The 15,296-nt window shown below is 41.3% G+C and overlaps 1 protein-coding gene and 1 pseudogene across 1 annotated transcript in view; both read left to right on the forward strand.

Moving 5' to 3' along the window:
• Window positions 1-2,417: 2,417 nt before the first annotated feature.
• LOC102492137 (40S ribosomal protein S6 pseudogene) lies at window positions 2,418-3,146 on the forward strand (annotated as a pseudogene).
• Window positions 3,147-9,414: 6,268 nt separating this feature from the next.
• The window catches only part of MMP20 (matrix metallopeptidase 20), a 51,372-nt gene continuing 45,490 nt past the window's right edge, over window positions 9,415-15,296 (forward strand). Inside the window, exon 1 of the mRNA XM_006150092.2 lies at window positions 9,415-9,540. Coding sequence (XP_006150154.1) covers window positions 9,415-9,540 — 126 coding nt within the window. The remainder of the gene's footprint in view (window positions 9,541-15,296) is intronic.

Here is a 15,296-nt window from a genome sequence, read left to right on the forward strand (position 1 = left end):
GGCCAACTGTGTGGTTTGAGTACTGGACCTGGTGGCTTGAAAAATCTGCTGGGCACGAGTGTGCACATGTCCAAAATCTCAAGAGGAGAATGAAAGAGAAGGGATGGAGGTGTTGTCGTCCCTTGCCCCCACAGGGGTGCTTTCTCACTTTCTCCCTTCCTCTTTTTGTCTCTGGCAAGCACATGTGCCCTATAGCAAACTTAAGAAAAAAATAAAAGAAAGAAGAAAAAGAAAAAGAAAAACTACTCCATGGGCCAGCAGGTGGCATGGTGGTTAAGGGCACTGGACTCCCACATGGCCGACCACAGTTCGAGTCCCAGACCTGGTGGCCTTCTTTCTCACTTTCTCTCTCTCATTCTGTCCCTCTCTAGTCAAATCAAAATAAATAAATAAAGTTAAATAAAATTATATCAAAAAAAAAACTACTTTGAAGAAGAAAAATAAATGGATGCTTTCAAAAGAAACTGCTGGGCAAACCATAAATTCCAGAAATTGCTGATTCATTCTCTCAAATAGGTCTATAATTTAGTGAATTAACTCACTAAAATGATTGGGCAAGTGGAATGTGCTCTAATGGGACTTTTGACATCCTGCCCTCTACACAGGCAGCTATAAACACATTTACTACCCAACCTCAAAAGCTCTCATGGGTGATCATCGCATTACAGGCCCAGGATTTTACAAGCATAAACAAAATGCTAACTACGTACACTCACAGTTCACCATCTGAGATAAATATAACTCTTCCCTCTGACCAGGCCTCCTACAATCCACCCCTTGCGGTCCTCTTGCTTCCATCCTCACTCCCCTCCAATCTATGCCGCATGCTCCTTTCAGAGGAGCCTTCCTTATAAGTGCAGACCCAATCATGTCATTCCTGGGGAAGAAACCCTCCAGTGGTTTCCTTTCACAAAGCATTAATGTGTAGATGCCTTCACCTGGCACCAAAGATCATGACGTTGCCCAGTCCACTCCCTCCGGGCCCTTTAAATAAACTTAGCGAGCCCTCTAAAGCCTTTGCTGCAGCCGTGGCTCCTCCATGCCAGTCTGCCTATCTTCTGCCCTCTGTGTTTTGCTGGCCATATTCCAGCTCTGTGCCTGGAGCCGCATGTCATTCCTGCCTCTGGATCAGCAGCCTGGGTTAGCAGTGGCTCTCTTGGCTTTTTCCTTTTACCATGGCTCACCAGCAAATGACTCCTGGCTCCTGGCTTCCTGTTTCAGTCACCGAAGCTGTGGGTGAGAGGTGTCCTCCAACAGACAGGTCTCTGCTTCCTTCTCTGCCCCATCTCCTGTTGGTGTCCCCTTCTCTTACCCTCATCACCTTGTGCATTGAAATACCTTCAACTTCACAGGGATAGATGCTCTTTGACTTTCCTCACCCCATAATCCCCTCAGCTTGGAATTCTTTCCTCTCCTCTACCTGCCACCATCCTTCCTTCTCACCTCACCCATCTTGCTGGTGATCTCTGACTCTGTGGGCAATCCGCACTCTACTGAAGCTCCACTCCTTTAGAAAGTCCACTTGGACTCCTCCTCTTCTCCATCCCACTCCCATCTTCAACTACCCAGGTGAAGATAGGCTTTCCCTCTTCTGCCTTCACCTGGACCTTTAAATACCTCTATTATTCCATCAATGACACTATAAGATATTTTGAGTTTCATCTGAGTATCTCCCTAGAAAACCTAAGACTCATAGACAAGGACTGGTTTTTATTTACATAGGGACCTCCAGCACTAAACCTAGTGCTGCATATGGAATAAATACTATGTTCTAGACTGAGTAAATATCAACAGAGGAAGCATGGGTGAAGAAATGAATAAACAAATTATGCCACTGAGTTCATCATATGTCTTCTGCTTTCTCAAATACAAATCTAAGATCTGATATATTTTTTCAAAATTTTACTTCCTGTATTTTTAAAATGTATGATAGTATTAAGAGAAATTTAAAAAAAATTTTAGGTCTAAGACACTACTATCTTTCCGCCACTGTTTTCACTTCTCCAGATTTTCTTCCAACTTTTTTGCCTATATACATTTTTTAAGCAAATATAGAATATATTTTTTGGTAATTCTGAATCTGTTTTCTGGTTTAAATTTTTCTTTTAGTATTCTAAACATCGCTAAACCATTTCTAATAAATTATATATTATTGAGCTGTAATAACTTATGCAATCATTTCTGCATAAGTTAAGTCCAGGTTTTTGCTCTTACGGCTAAGCATAAAACAAACATTTTTGTTTTAAATTTGTCATCTTTCTTAGTAAGAATTCTTAGGAGTGGAATATAGCCCCCAAAATATGAATCCCTTCATGGGTCTTGGTATGTGTTAAATGATTCCTTTTTAGACATTTTTTTTTTTTTTTACCAGTTGAGCTCTTTCTCGTGGAGCCTTGGAAGAGATCAGTTGCTTCAAGATGAAGCTAAATATCTCCTTCCCTCCCACTGGCTGCCAGAAACTCATTGAAGTAGAAGATGAATGCAAACTTTGTACTTTTTATGAGAAGTGTATGGCCACAGAAGTTGCTGCTGATGCTTTGAGTGAAGAACGGAAGGGTTATGTAGTCCGAATCAGTGGTGAAAATGACAAGCAAAGTTTCCCCATGAAGCAGGGTGTCTTGACCCATGACCATATCTGCCTTCTGCTGAGGAAGAGACATTCCTGTTACAGACCAAGGAGAACTGTTCAGGGTTGCATTGTAGATGCCAATCTGAGCATTCCTAACTTGGTTATTGTTTAAAAAAGGAGAGGAGAATATTCCAGGACTGACTGATACCATGGTGTCTTGTCGCCTGGGGCCTAGGAGAATCCAAAAGAAGAGAGCTAGCAGAATCCGAAAACTTTTCAATCTCTCTAAAGATGATGCCCACCAAGATGTTGTAAGAAAGCCCTTAAATAAAGAAGGTGAGAAGCCTAGGACCAAAGCACTAAAGAATCAGCATCTGTGACCACGTGTCCTGCAACACAGATGCAGGCATATTGCTCTCAAGAAACAGCATGCTAAGAAAAATAAGGAAGAGGCAGCAGAATATCCTAAACTTTTGACCAAGAGAATGAAGGAGGCTAAAGAAAAATGCTAAGAACAGATTCCCAAAAGCTGAGCCTGTCCTCTCTGAGAGCTTCTACTTCTAAGTCTGAATCATGTCAAAAATTAGATTTTATAAGAGAAATAAGATTGGATCTCAAAAAAGAAAAAAAAAAAAAAAAAGAAAAAATTTTTGGCAGTTGGAATATAAAAGAAAAAAAAAAAAAAAAGAAAGAAAAATTTTGCCAGTTGCAATATAAAGGTACATTTGGGCCAGCAGATGGCATAGTGGTTACATCTCTGGACACCGACATGACCAACTGTGGTTCTAGTCCCAGACCCAGTAACTTGAAACATGCTGGGCACATGTGCATGCATGCCCAGGATCATGAGAGGAGAATGGAGGAGAAGGGATTGTAGCGTGGCCATCCCCTCTAGGGAGTGATTTCTCACTTTCTGTCTCTCTGTCTCTCCCTGTCTCTCTGGCGAGTGCATGAGCACTTTTACAAAAATCTCTCTTTAAAAAAAAAAAGTCTGTGGAAAATGTATGTAGGTACTTGACTCAATGTCTAGTATATAATAAAGATTTAAGGCAGGTTCCCATGCCTTAGGATAATGCTACGCACCTTCATTTCACCCATTTATGTGGGTTGTTTTAAGGTTTAACCCTCTGAAATCAATCTTATTTTTCTTAATCCTTGCTTTAATCATTCAGTCACTCATTCCTACTTTCATTTATTCAGCAACTGTTTATATGTCTTGTGCTCTAGTGATTCTGCTATGAACAGAATTCGTCGAGTCCTCATTCTTGTGAAGCTTAGATTCTAGTGGTGAAAGACAATAAACACATAAGTAATATGTATTAATAGTATGTGTACCTATGTACCTAATGATGTAACTCTTTATTTTTCCCACAACTATTATCTAATCATCATTTATTCAGCAACTGTTTATATGTCTTGTGCTCTAGTGATTCTGCTATGAACAGAATTCGTCGAGTCCTCATTCTTGTGAAGCTTAGATTCTAGTGGTGAAAGACAATAAACACATAAGTAATATGTATTAATAGTATGTGTACCTATGTACCTAATGATGTAACTCTTTATTTTTCCCACAACTATTATCTAATCATGGTAAATTCTGTGAAAGATAATAAACACATAAATAATATGTATTAATAGTATGTATACCTATGTACCTAATGATGTAACCCTTTATTTTTCCCACAACTATTATCTAATCATGGTAAATTCAATAACAAGTGAGGTACTGGAGGTAAGAAAATGTCACTGTGCTTTCCATATTTCTCTGATAGGGTCTGTCATTTTCCCTCCTTTTAGTCATTGACTTACTTTGATATTATCTATTTAGGTTTGAATAATTTGACTTGAATTTAGATTTGATGTATTCATTTTTTTATTCATCACAATATCCCTGGGAAGTTTTTGAAAATTATGGCAAAACAATTCTGAAATCTCCCATTTATGAATTAGGCAAAATGCTAAACATCCGTCAGCTATTTTAATCCTCCCAACATCCTCCTACTTTAGGTATACAGCTTTCATTTTATAAAGCAGGAAATAGAATTTAGAAAAATCCCACATAATGGTGAACATTTTCTAAGCTTGGTTTTGATTTGTACCTCTGGGAACATTTACATATGTTGTGGGTGGTCTCCGTGGAAGGTGTCCCACTCCTAGTTTGCAGGTCAAATTGAAAAAGATTCTTGCCTCTGGAGATCAAGGTGAGGTCACATGACCCACGCCCAACCAATAGATCCACACACTAAGACACTGAATGCTGAAGGAGTGAGAGAGAAAAGTGAAAACATGAGCCATGCAGCCACTTCCTTGTCTGTCCAGCCAGAATGTTGTCCAGTGGTAAGAGACAAGGGGTCCCACCTACAAATCCCGCTGTGGCTTTGGTTTCTCTTGCCATTGATGCTGCTGCTTCTCTCAGCCTGGGTCTTAGCCATCCTGGCTATTCGCTATGCTACCTGATAGCCTTCTAAAACATATAGATTCTCTTAAGTTCACCAGAACTGGTTTCTGTAGCTTGAAATTTAAGAACACTGGCTAGTAGCACATCTAGAAAATGGCCAAGTTAGTACTTGTCTCTAGGTCTGCCTAAATGCAGTAGAACATATAGGCTGTCCATTGTTTATTCAACTTTTATTCAACAACCTATACACACACAGCAGGCGCAATCTCAGAAACCTAAATGTTGCAGATTTGTTAAACCCCTATAGAACCAAATTCACCCAGGATCTAGCGAGGAGCAGTTCTCTGCAGTGAACTCGATTCTGTAGCTGAAAACCCTTATACCCTTGTGTTAGTGGTATGGAGTATCCTAGATCTTTTTAAAAGTTTTTAAGGAGTCTGCAAGATCCCGAATACATAGTCCTGCCCCATGGCACAACCTCCTGTCTCATTTCTATTATTTTTATTATCTAATTTTTCCACAGACACTGTGCTTTCCATATTTCTCTGATAGGGTCTGTCATTTTCCCTCCTTTTAGTCATTGACTTACTTTGATATTATCTATTTAGGTTTGAATAATTTGACTTGAATTTAGATTTGATACAAGAATGATAGAAAGAAAGCAGACGGTTTGCTCCTTTGTGAAGACAGAAACATCAGAAAGAAGAAAAGCCTAGTGAGAAATTACCTGACTTTGAGTCTGTTGTTGTCAAAGGAGTTGCCTAGCACTGACTCCAAGGTGAAATTTATTCACACAAATGTATAATTTCCCTTCAGGATTTTTCCTCTTAATAAAGCAAGTATTGCACTTGGAAACTTTGAAATTGATTGCATTTGTGCATTTGAAGAATGGATGCTGGAACCTTCTAGAAGTATCTAGATCACACCTTATAAGCAGTTATTTACTTAATTCTGCTTCCAAAAACTAGGATTTAGAGTCTTAGAGGTGAGAGTATTCTATTGATCCAGATTTCTTACATTACAGTTTCTGTTCCAACATCCAACCCCCTGTCTTTTTGCCTTGGGGACATTATGATAACTTGAAACAGTATTTAGGGGAGAAAACAAGGAAAGAAGTTGACCAGTCAGAGGAAAGATTCAAAGACTAGACTTTGAGGCTTGAGAAATATGCCAGATACATACATATGCATGCCCACAATTCTGATGAAATGAAGAAATGGAGGGAAAAAGAATTGCAGCCAATGTGACCAGGCCCCATTTGGGATGGGGGTGGGGGAGGGATCTCTCTCTCTCTCTCTCTCTGTCTCTCTGTCAATGTGCATGCACCTTCTGGTATAAAAAATAAAATAAAAATAAATAAGGAAGTAAATAAAAACAACATGTCCCCAGGTGCCAAGGGCAGTATTGAATACTTGCTGTGATTAAAATGCTCTTGGCACTTTTTCTTTTTCTTTGTTTTCTTTTTTTTTTTTTTTTTTTTTTAGAGAAAGATTTTTTGCTATAGAGCGTGTGTACTCACTGGAAAGACAGAAAAAGGGAGGCAGAAAGTGAGAAATCACTCTCAGGGGGATGGCCATACTGCAATCCCTTCTCCCCCATTCTCCTTTTGGGATCCTGGGCACGCATGCACACATGCCCAGCATGAGTTTCAAGCTGCCAAGTCTGGGACTAGAACCACAGCTGGCCAGGTGGGAGTCCAGTGACATAACCATTATGCCATCTGCTGGTCCCGATATATGTTTTTTTCATTTTACCTCAGACCCTGTAATTCCACTTGCTCAACTAATCCAATACTTTTTCAACTTTAGTACCTCAAAATCGCCTGGAGTTCTTGTTAAAAAAAAAAAAAAAAAAAAAACAGACTGCGGCAAGTGCATGTGTGCCCCAAATCTCGAGAGGCGAATGGAAAAGGGATTGCACCATGGCCATCCCCCCAAGGAGTGGCTTCTCTCTTTCAACCCCTTCTCTCTATCTCTCAGGCCAGCACATGCACCCTCCTATGGCAAAATATGTAAAAACAAACAGAAAACCACAGACTGCTGGGCCCCACCCCAGAGTTTATGATTCTAAGTCAGATGGGACCTGCGAGTTGGCATTTCCAAGTTCCCAGGTGATAGGCTGCTCATCCAGGAATCATACTTTGGGAATCTTTGATCCAGTTATCCATTCAGAAACCATGTATTGAAAGCCGACCAGGTATCTGGAACCAAAATAGGAAGATAAACTGAACAGTATTTTCTTTTTCTTTTTTTTTGAGAGGTTTTTTTTTTGATATAGGGCGCGTGCGCTCACCAGACAGACAGAGACAGACAGAGAGACATCCCCCGGGGGGATGGCCACGCCACAATCCCTTCTCCTCCATTCTCCTCTCGGGATCTTGGGCACACACGCGCGTAAGTTTTAAGCCACCAGGTCCAGGACGTGAACCACGGTCGATTACGTGGGAGTCCAGCGACATAGCCATTACACTAACTGCTGGTCCCAACAGTATTTTCTAAGAGCTAGCACTGACTGAGCACTTTGCTCACCTTGCTGTGTTATGCCTTTATTTTATGATTTCATTTACTCCTTTATGAGAATACTACACTACAACGTAGGCATCTTTTCCTCTGTTTTTCAAATATCCCATTTTTTAATTTATTAATTTTTTGTTGACAGTGGGTGTGTGCAGTCACCAGAGAGAGAGAAAAAAAAAAAAAACCCCAATGGAACATGGGCTACTCCAAGTCCTTTTTCCTCCATTTCTCCAACTCATCAGAATTTGGGGCACATAACGCACATGCGTGAGTGTGTGTTTCGGGTCACCAGGGCTGGGATTTGAACTGTAGTCAGTCATGTAAGACTCAGCCTTCTTTCCATAGCATTTAACCACTGCACTATCAGGGTGGCCCTTTCCTATATTTTATAAATGAAAATATCATAACTAAAAGAGATTAATCAACCTTTTCAAAGTCATGTGAGTGGGCGTCAGACTTGAGATTTGAACCCAGCTCTCGTGAATTCCGAGTGATGGTAGCAGAATCCATGCTACATGCTGTGCTACTCCTACAACGAGGAGTTCAGAGTAGTAGTATTGTCAGTCTTTTGGAGATTAAAAGGAACTGGGGTTCAGAGGATTAAGACTTTTCCCAAGTTCAAATGGTTAGGAAGTATCTTTATTTATTTATTTATTTATTTATGAGGGCGTGTGAATCTGCCAAAGAAAGACAAGCACCGAAAGAGAAAGTACCCCCTATGGGGGAAGGTCATGCCTCCATCCCTTCTTCTCCCATGTTTCCTTTGGGGATTTGGGGCACATACATACACATATGCCTGGCATGTTTCTCAACATGCTGGATCTAGAACTAGAATCACATGTTTGGCCATATGGGATCCAATGACCTTATCCACCAGGCCACAGGCTGGCCCGATAGGAAATATCTTTAATAAAATTTCATCTCACTTTGACTCCAAAGTGCTTTTTCCACCATACAATAAAATAAAATTTCTCCACACTATCTCTAGATAAAAAGACATCTTAGGGAGCCAGCAGTTAGCGTAATGGCTATGTCGCTGGACTGCCATGTAGTCGACCGCGGTTCGTGTCCCGGACCCGGTGGCTTAAAGCTCACGCCGGGCTCGTGTGCGTGCGTGCCCAAGATCCCGAGAGGAGAATGGAGGAGAAATTGCCTGATGAGTCCGGCCCTTATGTGTCTCAGAGCCATCATTGTGAACACCCTTTCTTACTGAAAAAATGCCAAAGCAGATGCTGAAGATATGGTGACGGGGCTGAATGTGGGGAGCCCAGGACAACTGTGAGAACAAATTCAGTTATCATCTCATCATTTACCTTTTCTGTAATCAGAATGGGAAACGACCTCCCAATTGAGACTAGTCAAATATTTAGGTTGAGTTGGATTCAAGTCAAATTTGTGTCAGTAGCCAATCAACTTCATTAAAAGCAACTGTTCTTACGTGTCTCAGAGCCACCATTGTGAACACCCTTTCTTACTGAAAAACTGCCAAAGCAGATGCTGAAGATATGGTGACGGGGCTGAATGTGGGGAGCCCAGGACAACTGTGAGAACAAATTCAGTTATCATCTCATCATTTACCTTTTCTGTAATCAGAATGGGAAACGACCTCCCAATTGAGACTAGTCAAATATTTAGGTTGAGTTGGATTCAAGTCAAATTTGTGTCAGTAGCCAATCAACTTCATTAAAAGCAACTGTTTTTCTCCTTGGCCTATCGCAAAGAACGAAGCGTTCCCTGATTCCTGTGCGTGGCTGTGTTACCCCATCATCAGGGACAGAAACGACTGTGTAATTACCATTTGAGACATGAATCATCCTTGCTCAGAGGCCCCAGACCTGCTTGACTCTATAAAAGGAGCTCGAGGTCGAAGTGCAAGCGTGCACACTCTGCCGTGCCCCGGGCTGATATAATTACCAAGCTACCGTGAGGAGATGAAGGTGCTCCCCGCATCTGGCCTGGCTGTCCTCCTCATCACGGCCTTGAAGTTTTCCTCTGCAGTCCCCTCCTTATTTGCAGGCACCCCCAGGAGCTTGAGGAACGACTACCACCTTGCACAGGTTCGTGAATCTTTGCCCAGTTCCCTCTTCTTTGTCCCGGAAAACCCAAAAAAGTATGATGAGGAAATAAGTAAAAATCTATTATTCTTTAAAAATCATTTTGTATTCCATTGTGGCCTCATCAGTGCTATTTCCTGTTCTTCTAAGGTTGGTGTCTGGTGCATATTAGGTGCGCGTGTTGCATGACTGAATAAATAAATGAATGAATAGCTGTCTAAATGTCTCCCTTTATATAGAATTAGAGGTGTCTTGCAAAAAAATAAAAAACACACACAATACAAAAAGACAAAACAAATATTTGAGGAATAATTAGGAGGAAAAATTGAGGCAGAAAAATAAAACCAAAAATGTTTGGTTTTATTGCGACAGGTTGGTTGTCAATTTGGTGAGAAAATTCCAAGTAGTCACAACAAAAAGATTTCCTGTGTTGACGTTTTTTTTTTTTTTAAATGGCTCTTATATTTAGGGTAACCTTGTTCAAAATTTTAAATGAACTAGGTTTTTCCTGAACACTAACCCACTTCTCCTTTGAGGGCTGACTTTAAAGCATATTCCTCAACTACTCTTACTTACTGATTTTCTGTTTTCTTCTTCTAACATCTCTCCCATCTGCCTCTCAAAAAAGGTCTGAAGGAAATAATCCATGTTAGAATTTTTGCAAGGCCATGTAAGCCAAAATGATTCCATGTACATTTGCTTCCAGATGTTTTTGCCCTTGAAAGGAAGGTAGCAATCCTTTGCCTAAAGAACCAGACTTGGAATGATGGAATTTCAAAAGCAGGGAAAGCTGTGTGGAGAGGTTTTTGCCCATAGGCCACTCTTTCAAGAGTCAGTATACATCTTCATGACCATCTCTGCCCCAGGCCTGCTTTCTTGCCTGCTGGGCTGTACGTGTGTGCCCCTGGGGCTGTTGCATTAGGGGGCTGTTTCTCACCTCTGAAGACCACCTGTCTCCAATGACTGTCTCTGCCACGCCTCTATGCTAATTTGTCAGTATAAATAGTACAGTAGATGTTCAACAGGCTTGTTGAATTGAGCCTCCTTTGACTCAAGTCTACTTTTAGATGAACTAAATTCACAGTAACTCAGAATGTTGGGGTCTATTGAAAATTGTATTTGTTTTTTTTTTTTTGGAATTACCATGTTTTGAGTCCCTTCTTCCCAAAGGTTATCTCTCCCATTTCTTCTCACACCACTCTCTTTCAGAAACTACAGAGATTTTGTGACACTGAGGCCAGAATGGTACTGGAGTGGTCAGAGACCCTGGTTCTAGCCCTGTGTTCAAGCCATCTACAGTCATGGGCCCACCCGCCCATGCCCATTCGTTTGTAGATTGTTGATGAGAGTTTTCTTATTTCAATGGCAGAATACAGCCTGCAAAGCCAAAGAACTGAGTATTGGCCCTTTTATAGAAAAAATTAGCCAGCCCCAGTCTATGTTAGAATAAGGCCAGATGGTTTTAGGTGAAGCTAACCTATCCTTGCTCGCCTATGTGGTCAGGGATTGGCTAGGGATATTTGGAAAAACTGGGATGGCTTTGGAATGTTGAAGACCTTCAGAAAAATTTTTTTTACTTCTTTCTCTCCAAAATCAGTCAGTCTTCCTTGGCTTCCCTTTATGACACTCACAGGAAGACCTTAAAGCAAGGAGTATGGAAGGTCACCGAGGCCTTGTCAGGTAGCACGTAGTACCTTCTGTGCCATCCTGGTCAACAGCTCTGGAAGGGAGACTCATCACTGTGTAGGAGGTTGGAATGATCTAGTCCAACCTCAGAAGTGGGGTCTCAGTGACTAGTAAGACTCATGTGCTGGGTCCAGCAGGTGGTGTGGTGGTTAAGGTATTGGACTGCCGCATGGTCTACTACGGTTTGAGTTCGAGATCTAGCAGCTTGCTTTCTTACCTTCTTTCTCTCTCTCTCTCTCTCTCTCTCTCTCTCTCTCCCTTTCTCTATCTCTTGTCCTATACTAAACTTAAATAATAACAGTAAATAATAAAATTAAGTAATTCTTTTTTTTTCTTTTTTCGGAGAGTTTTTTTCTTTTTGCTATAGGGCGCATGCACTCGCCAGACAGACAAGAGAGAGACAGAGAGATAGAAAGCGAGAAATCACTCCCCAGGGGGGATGGCCACGCCGCAATCCCTTCTCCTCCATTCTCCTCTCGGGATCTTGGGCATGCACGCACACACGCCTGGCATGAGTTTTAAGCCACCAGGTCTGGGATGCGAACCGCGGTCGACTACGTGGGAGTCCAGTGACATAGCCATTACGCTAACTGCTGGTCCCAAATTAAGTAATTCTTTAAAAATAAAAGAATCATGTCCCACATTGTTTATAGAAACATATAGCAACCTTACCAGCCTTATAAAATCATAAATGAAAATAGGAAGCATACATTTATTTACTAAATGGTTAGTGCATGATATGTGCTGGGGAAACAACAGTGAGTACAAGTCAAAACCCTGTCAATATAGCGCTTCCGTGGGGGTGACAGAGCCGGGGGGAGGTGCTGGCTGGAGACAAGTCAATCAATAAGTACACCAGATTATTTCAGAAAGTGATGAGAGACCTTGGAAAAGAGTTAACTAGAATGATAGAGTAACTAGGACAGTGGAGGGAGTTTTCAACAGGATAATACAGGAAGACCTTTTGGAAGAAGTGCTATTTAAGGTGAACCTGCCAGCCTGAGACATAGTAGTTTGGCAGAGGGAACAGCAAGGTTATCAGCCCCGGAGTGAGGCAGCTTGGAGCCTGATCATCAGAACCAGGACCTCCGAGTCAAGAGGCGATGGAAGAGACACAGGATGAATCCCAGGGACAGGCAGGGTCAAGAGATCCTCTAAGTCCTGGTAGCCAGGATCAGGTTAAGCAGAGACAGCCCTTCTTTCCAGAGCACCTGCTATGGTGAACAGATAGCTCCCCATGCCTGGAAATACCACACAGACCTCATCTCCAAACGCCACACACCTCTCCCTCTGAAACCCACAAACACAAAAACCTACACTTGAAGAGCTAGATGGGCTCCTAGCAGATATATTTAATGTCCTCTGGCATCCTTTAGATTCTGAGGTATTGATTTACATAAAGGCTTTGAAATAGTGGGATGATGAAATACTTATTCTCATCATCCAGGATTTTATTTGGGCTTTTTTGTTTAATAAATAAATAAATGTAATATCAATAGTATCGATAAAACATTTAAGACAGCCCTTTTATTTTGTCCTTTAAAATAAATTTTTGTACCTACATTATTACAAACTCATAATTAAATACAAACTGTTAACTTCAGATATCTCAATGCCAGCAGAAGGTGTAGAAGTTACTTCACTGGACTCCCACATGGCTGACCGTGGTTCAAGTCCTGGACCCAGTGGCTTAAAAATTACACCAGGCACGTGTGCACCCAAGATCCCAAGAGGAGAATGGAGGAAAAGGGACTGTGGCATGGCCATCCCCCTGGGGGGTAATTTCTCACTTTCCCTGTCACTGTCTCTGTCTCTCTCTCCAGCGAGCACACATACCCTAAGGCAAGAGAAATTTAAGTTCAAGTGTCTCTACTCCACTTTATTTTCTGTGATAAAGATTTTTGGTTTTACTTGCTATTGTCTTCAAATTGTATTTCTTTCTTTTCTCACTAAGTATTCTGTGATAAGAAAATTTCAAGATTTTTTGTTGTTGTTGTTTTAGGTTTTTGCTATACATTACATGCCAGAGAGGAGAGAGACAAAGAGAAACAGAGAGAGGGAAAGTAAGAAATCACTCTCCCAGGGGAGATGACCACACCACAATCCCTTGTCCTCTATTCTCCTCTTGGGATTCTGGGCACACATGCACATACACCTGGCACGATTTCAAGCAGCCAGGTCCAGGACACAAACCATGTGGGATCCAGCCTCCACACTGCTAGCCCCTTCATTTAAAATTTTTATGTTTGTTTACCCTGAATTTTTTGCATTGATTTGTTTGTTTGTTTTTTACATTAATATGTTATATATCTTGATTATTGAGTTTTTGGCCACCCTTCACTTGCCTTACCATACTCCTGATTTATGACTACATGTAAATCACTTTTCTTTACAAACGTAACTCATTTCTAAAATCGTAGTGGTAGACATGTTTTCCACTTAATTTATTATGAGCATCTTCCCTTAGTCAGTCATATTTTCTGAAACAAAAATTAGAGTGACAATCTAACAAGGAAACAAAATATTTGTAATCTAAACTTGCTGGAGGACCTTGCTGGAGGTCTCTCTCACTCTCTCTCCCCTCAGGAGAAAGAAAGAAACTTTAAAAAATAACAGAAACATAAAGTTCTTACTTAAGATGGCCTAGCCAGACTAAATAATGAGGTTTTTTTTTTTTTTTCAAGGCATCTCATCTAGCTTTCAGGGCTGGGTGTCCCAGGTTGTCTCTCCCTTTTCCCCTTGGGTTCTCAGCTCAGCTAAGACTTGAACAAGGGACAACCACCGGGAAACAAGCTTCCCTCACATGCAGGTCAGGGAGTGAAGGATCATTTGACCCTGCAGTGAAGGAACAGAGCACCTCTCCAAGCAAGACTCACTCCTTTACATTTTTACATTTTTTCCCTTAAGAATAATAATCCATGGGACCAGCAGGTGGTGTAGTGGTTAAGACCCTGGACTCCTACATGACCAACTGTGGTTCAAGTCCCAGACCTGGTGGCTTGCTCTCCCACTTTCGCTCTCTCTCTCTCTTTCTCTCTCTCTCTCACAAGCACACATGCCTTGTAGCAAATTTAAAATAATAATAATTAAATTTTTAACAAGAATAAAATTCTTTTAATTGTTTAAAATACTGGGGATATTGGAAGGAATAAAGAAGAAATTAATAGTCACCTGCAGGACCAGCAGATGGTGTAATGGTCATTTCACTAGCCTCCCACATAGTCGACTGCGGTTCAAGTTCCAGATCCTGTGGCTTAAAACTCACGCCAGGTGCATGTGTGTGTATGCCCAAAATCTTGAGAGAAAAATGGAGGAGAAGGGATGGCAGCATGGCCATTCCCCCATGGGGTGATTTCTCACTTTCTGTCCCTCTGTCTCTACAGTGAGCACACATGCCCTATAGCAAAAATCCCTCAAAAATAAATAATAATCACCCCTAATCTCACCACCCAGCAATAGTGAGTATTAAAATTCAAACATACTTACTTTCATTATGTATGTGTGTGTGTGGGGGGAGGGTAGGGAGGTGTTTGTGTTTGCTTTATTTATGAAATTGTGACTATCGTCTGTATAAAGATTTCTCCTCTGCTTTCTCAGTATAGTGCCTTAATATTTAGAGCATTTCTATGCCATTAAATATTTTTCAAAAACATGACCTTAGTAGAGACCTAGTATTGTATCATATGGATAAATAATAATACATCTAAGGAGGGCCAGCCCCAAAGCACAGCAGTTAAGGGAGCTGGAATCCACAATGGCTAACTATGGTTTGAATCCTGACCTCAGTGGCTTAAAAACCCACTGGGCATGTATGCATGCACCTAAAGTCCTGACAGAATAGATAAATGGGAAAAAAAAAAAGCATTGCAGTATGTGGGACCAGCGGTTAACGTAATGGCTGTGTTGCTGGACTCCCATGTAGTTGGCTGCGGTTCGAGTCCCAGACCCGGTGGCTTAAACTCATGCCGGGTGGGTGTGTGTGCGTGCCCAAGATCCTGAGAGGAGAATGGAGGAGAAGGGATTGCAGTGTGGCCATCCTCCCTGAGGAGTGATTTCTCGCTTTATGTCTCTCT

This window comes from Tupaia chinensis, unplaced genomic scaffold, assembly GCF_000334495.1.
Source record: "Tupaia chinensis unplaced genomic scaffold, TupChi_1.0 Scaffold000276_2, whole genome shotgun sequence".
NCBI classification, from domain to species: domain Eukaryota; kingdom Metazoa; phylum Chordata; class Mammalia; order Scandentia; family Tupaiidae; genus Tupaia; species Tupaia belangeri.